A 5,964-nucleotide genomic window follows, 5' to 3' on the forward strand; every position below is an offset into this window, starting at 1 on the left:
CCATGTGGCTGTTATGACTTGGCACTACGGATCGCTTGCTTGGTCCCACTGGCACTTTCTCAGCTAAGTGCCCTGGCAGAAAACACACCAGTGGCTCTAACACCCAGAGTGTGCAAAACGCTTGTCCATCACCCCCAAGCCCCAGCCCCCGAGCCACTCAAAGCCAGCACCAGCCTCTCCTTCCTTTGCGGAGCTCTGGGAAATGTCTGCCCCCCATCAGCTGCCCCACAAGGGCAAGAGCTGCACACACATGGTCCCAACCAGGCCAGCAGGGATGCAGCCAGTACAACAAAACATCATAACGGGCTCAGACCTTGCACCCCTCACTGCTGGGGAACTCAGGATAAGAGCCCCAGTGCTTGGGGAGAGGGGTCTGTGGGACCAGGGAAAACAGAATGGGCCCCCACTACTGGGAGGGGCTCTGCAGGGCCAGAGAATACAGGGCAGGAGCCCTGTTGGTGGTGGTCGGGAGGAGGCTAGGATCTGGGGAACATGAACCGGGAGCCCCAGGGCTGTTGGTCTGGGGAACAGACCATAGGATACAACCCTGGCCTGGGCCCCAGGGATTCTCCAGCTGTTCTGTCTCTGCTTCCAGCACAGGCCTGGCTGCAAGCAGCATTCCCAGCCCATTGCAGCCAGAGCCAGCCCTGCCCCAGCATTGGGCAGGACAGCGCCTGCCTGGGACAGTTGGGCCCTTTGCTCTACTCCCACCACCTCCAACCTGAGATTGGGGCTGTCATGCAGCACAGGGGGGCATGTGGGAGCTGTTCAGGCAGCACAGGTCCCCAGACACTTACACTGCCCCAGAGACCTGGAGCTGGGGAAGCGGCTGGGGAAGGGACTGGGGCCCTGGGTCAGGCCACAAGGACAGACACCAGCACTCCCTGCAGAGGCATGGGGCGGGGTTTATTGGAGGGATTTCAAGCCTGCCCCACAGTCCCCCCCCCGCGGCTCCTCATTTGTAGAACTCGTGCTCTTGCTCATCCTTCTTGATAACCGTCTTGTACGCCTTCTCGAAGTCCTTGGCCAGGACGATGTAGCGGTTCTCCCGCACAGCCAGCATGCCGCCCTGTGCACATGGAGACGTGTGAGGGGGCGACGTTGGACACAGTAACCCCACAACCCCGCCCTGTGCACATATGTGGGGATGCTGCTGCCAAGCGCAGTGATTTCCCCATTCTGCCCTGTGCACACGCGGGGGGATGCCACCCCCAGGCCCAGTGACCACCACATCCTGCCCTGTGCACACAGATGAGGAGGGGGAGCCAGGTGCAGTGACCACCCCAATCCTGCCCTGTGCACAAAGGGCATAGGCATTGGGGAGAGGGAGTAAGCACAGTGACCCCTCCTGCACATACAGGCACGGGTGTGGGGGGCATGATACTGGGTGCAGTGACTCCCGCTCCATCCCAGAGAGAGAGAGAGTCTGTGTGTGTGTGTGCGCGCGCGCACACGCACCAGGGACAGTGACCCCCCCCACCCATGCACATGCACCCCACAGCAGAGGACCCCGTAATTTCAGTCAGGGCTTCAGCCTGCCACTCTGTGGCAGTGGCGGGGGTCCTGCTGGCTTAGGAGAGCAGCAGGGATCCCCAGAAAAGGAGCAGGTCACAACACACACAGTGCCACCCTCAGATATCACAGTCTGGGGACCCCAGCCCCCCACACTCACCTCCTGACAGATGGAGTTGATGTCGGCACCTGAGATCTTATCTGGCCGGGCCACATCTGGGGAGGAGTGAGGGAAATGTCTGCACAGCAGCTGAGCTGGACCATGGTGAGAAGGCCGACTCCTCTCTCCCACTCCAGTAGCCTAGCAAGGCTGCCAGGGCACTGTGGTGGGGGACCCTGATGAGCTTCTCAAAGCCTAGGAGCAAGTGGGCTCCCCAGAGGGATGGGATCGAGCTTGAGGGCCTGTGAGGCTCCTGGGCAGGGGAGAAGGGGGTGGATCGGCATGGCAACAAGCCCCGAGGACCCAGTCAGGAGCAGTGGGCATGTTGGAGTCAGAGGATGTGTCTTTTGGCAAGTGCCCCCCCAACCCTTTCTGGACCATGTGGATCCCGAGGCACGGGAAGGAGCCAGCTTCACCCCATGGCCCCCTGCTCCTGAGTGGAACCAGGCAGCACTGGCTCGGCTATGCCAGGTTCCCCCTGCGAATCCTGGGCCCTCCTGCCTCATTACTTCGGTCTGTGGCCTGAGCCAGGCCCAGGCCCAGGCCCAGGCCCAACCCCCTGCCCTGTGGGCTGGCATCAGGCTGGTGTCCATCTGCGAGCTCTCAATGAAGTGATCAGTTGATATGCTGAGCCGGGCTCTGCCCAGCAGGAGACAGCCCCAGCCATGCCCTCTCCTGGTACTCCCCCTATCCAGCCGCATGTTAGAGTGGAACAGGACAGCTCCCACCTGCCATGCCAGCTGCTGTGGCCCAACCCCACCCTGACCCCAGCCCTGGAGGTGGCCAGAAGAGACACCCTCCAGCCAGCCCTGCCAAGGAACAGGAAGGGTTCTTGGGTCAGTGCACCTCCTGCATGGCCCATCTGTGTGTGACACAGGGAGAGTGGGGCAGAGCTGTAGCCTAGGTCACTGGGTCAACCCCTTGTGGGGCAGCGCAGGGCTGACAGGTACCTTCTTATGAGCTGGGCCCAAGACACCCCTTCCTCAGTGTCGGGCACTCAGTGGGATGCAGCCGCCCCACCTTGCTGCCCCCCCATGCCAGCCAATGGGATGCAGCCTCCCCTGTGCTAGGCACCCAATGGGACACAGCCTCCCCACCGTGCACCCCATGCCAGCCTGCCAGCCAGCGAGATGCAGCCTTCCCCCTGTGCTCGGCCCACAGCGGGACGCAGCCTCCCTGCCATGGCCCCCAATGCATGCTGGGCACCCAGCTGGACATCGTCTTCCTGTTGTGCCAGGCAGGATACAGTCCTCCAAGTCCACCTCCTCGGACAGGTTCATCTTGCTGGTGATGGTGGAGAAGATGAGGCGCTTCTGGCGCCGGTCAGGCAGGGGGAACTCGATCTTGCGGTCAAGGCGGCCAGGCCGCAGCAGGGCGGGGTCTAGCGTGTCTGCTCGGTTTGTGGCCATGATCACCTGGAGGACAAGAGAGCATGATCACTCTGTGATGCTCTGGTCTATGTGGTTTTATAAAATGCTAATAAGTAAATACAATGTAACTGAAATATGCTTCATGCAAAAGGTCTCTTGTAAGGTATCATTACAAAGCTTATAATCTACTGTGTGTGATGATCCTATATGTATAAATGTACCACTCTTGTACCTGAATCTAGAAATATGAATATCACTTTGAGAGCCTACTATAATTATGCAAAGTGTGGGCTGTTAATGGTGGTTTGAAATCTTAATGGCTCCCATCAACAGGACAATTGACTGGATGGCTGTTTGCAGGCAGGCCTTCCTGTGAGTGAGGCTGGGAGGAATAAAGGCTTGGGGTCTTACAGTGACATGTGATCATGTCACATGAACTGGAATCCATCTGTAACCTGGTGCTTTTCCAGTGAGGGGGGTGGAAACCCAGAGGGACAAAGTATTCCTGCCTTATGCAAAAAATGTATAAAGAGGTGGAACGAACAAAGAGAAGAATCCCCTAGCTACCACCTGAGCTGAAACAAGAGCTGTACCAGGGGAAAGAATTGTGCCCAGGCCTGGAACGGTCCAGTCTGAGGAAAAAACTTACTGAAGCATTTCTGAGGGAGAGATTATCTGTATTCAGTTTAATTAGACATAGATATGCGCATTTTATTTTGCTTGGTGACTTATCTTGTTCTGCCTGACTAACAAATTTATTTCAACGTAAGCTTTCGTGAGCTACAGCTCACTTCTTCCGATGCAGAGAATGGAACATGCAGACAGGAGATATTTATGCATACAGAGAACATGAAAAGGTGGAAGTACGCATACCAACAGGAAGAGTCTAATCAATTAAGATGAGCTAGCAGCAGCAGAAGAAAAAAAAGTGGTAATTAAGATGACCCATAGAAGGTGAGAGAAGAACTTAACATAGGGAAATAGATTCAATTAGTGTAATGACCCAACCATTCCCAGTCTCTGTTAAGCCTAAGTTAACTGTATCCAATTTGCATATTAATTTGAGTTCAGCAGTCTCTTTTTGGAGACTGTTTTTGAAGTTTTTTTGTTACAAAATTGCCACCTTCAAGTCTGTCACTGAGTGGTTAGAGAGGTTGAAGTGCTCTCCTACTGGTTGTTGAATGTTATGATTCCTGATGTCAGATTTGTGTCCATTTATTCTTTTCCGTAGAGACTGTCTGGTTTGGCCAATGTACATGGCAGAGGGGCATTGCTGGCACATGATGACATATATCACATAGGTAGATGTGCAGGTGAACGAGCCCCTGATGACGTGTCTGATGTGATTAGGTCCTATGATGGTGTCACTTGAATAGGTATATGGACAGAGCTGGCATTGGGCTTCATTGCAAGGATAGGTTCCTGGGTTAGGGCTTGGCTACACTTGAAACTTCAAAACGCTGCTGTGGGAGCACTGCCGTGGCAGCACTTTGAAGTGCGAGCTGCACGTACTCCACCTCCCCGTGGGGATTAGCTTGCAGCGCTGGGAGCCACGCTCCCAGCACTGGGGCCCCGTTTACACTGGTGCTTTGCAGTGCTGTATCTTGCAGCGCTCAGGGGGGTGTTTTTTTCACACCCCTGAGCGAGAAAGTTGTAGAGCTGTAAAGCGCCAGTGTAGCCAACGCCTTAGTGTTTATTCACCGTGATTCTAACAATTTCAATCCCAGCATCAACCTCAGCCTAGACTAATCCACACAAGCGGTCCATTTCCTAGACACTACTGTGCTAATAAGCGATGGTCACATAAACACCACCTTATACCGGAAACCCACTGACCGCTATACTTACCTACATGCCTCCAGCTTCCATCCAGGACACATCACACGATCCATTGTCTACAGCCAAGCTCTAAGATACAACTGTATTTGCTCCAATCCCTCAGACAGAGATAAACACCTACAAGAGCCCTATCAAGCATTCTTTAAACTACAATACCCACCTGCTGAAGTGAAAAAACAGATTGACAGAGCCAGAAGAGTACCCAGAAGTCACCTACTACAGGACAGGCGCAACAACAATAGAATGCCACTAGTCATCACCTACACCCCCCAACTAAAACCTCTCCAGCGCATCATCAAAGATGCCTATCCTGAAACATGATCCCTCACTCTCACAGATCTTAGAGACAGGCCAGTCCTCGCTTACAGACAGCCTCCCAACCTGAAGCAAATACTCATCAGCAGCCGCACACCATACAACATAAACACTAACCCAGTAACCTATCCTTGCTACAAAGCCCGTTGCCAATTGGGTCCACACATCTATTCAAGTGATACCATCACAGGACCTAATCACATCAGCTACGCCATCAGGGGCTCGTTCACCTGCACATCTACCTACGTGATATATGCCATCATGTGCCAGCAATGCCCCTCTGCCATGTACATTGGCCAAACCAGACAGTCTCTACGGAAAAAAATAAATGGACACAAATCTGATATCAGGAATCATAACATTCAAAAACCAGTAGGAGAACACTTCAACCTCTCTAACCACTCAGTGACAGACTTGAAGGTGGCAATTTTGTAACAAAAAAACTTCAAAAACAGTCTCCAAAGAGAGACTGCTGAACTCGAACATGCAAATTAGATACAATTAACTTAGGTTTAACAGTGACTGGGAATGGTTGGGTCATTACACTAATTGAATCCATTTCCCTATGTTAAGTTCTCCTCACATCTTCTAGGGGTCATCTTAATTATCACTTCAAAAGTTTTTTTTCTTCTGCTGCTGCTAGCTCATCTCAATTGATTAGACTCTTCCTGTTGGTATGCGTACTTCCACCTTTTCACATTCTCTGTATGTATAAATATCTTCTGTCTGCATGTTCCATTCTATGCATCCGAAGAAGTGAGCTGTAGC

At 53.2% G+C, this 5,964-nt stretch overlaps 1 protein-coding gene across 1 annotated transcript in view; it reads right to left on the bottom strand.

The window, feature by feature from the left end:
- Positions 1-887: 887 nt before the first annotated feature.
- PSMC4 (proteasome 26S subunit, ATPase 4) overlaps positions 888-5,964 on the bottom strand; it is a 20,325-nt gene continuing 15,248 nt past the window's right edge. The window contains 3 exon segments of the mRNA XM_032769337.2: positions 888-1,069; positions 1,673-1,728; positions 2,919-3,180. Coding sequence (XP_032625228.1) covers positions 956-1,069; positions 1,673-1,728; positions 2,919-3,180 — 432 coding nt within the window. The 3' untranslated portion in view covers positions 888-955.

Source organism: Chelonoidis abingdonii, chromosome 11 (assembly GCF_003597395.2).
Source record: "Chelonoidis abingdonii isolate Lonesome George chromosome 11, CheloAbing_2.0, whole genome shotgun sequence".
Lineage (NCBI taxonomy): Eukaryota > Metazoa > Chordata > Testudines > Testudinidae > Chelonoidis > Chelonoidis abingdonii.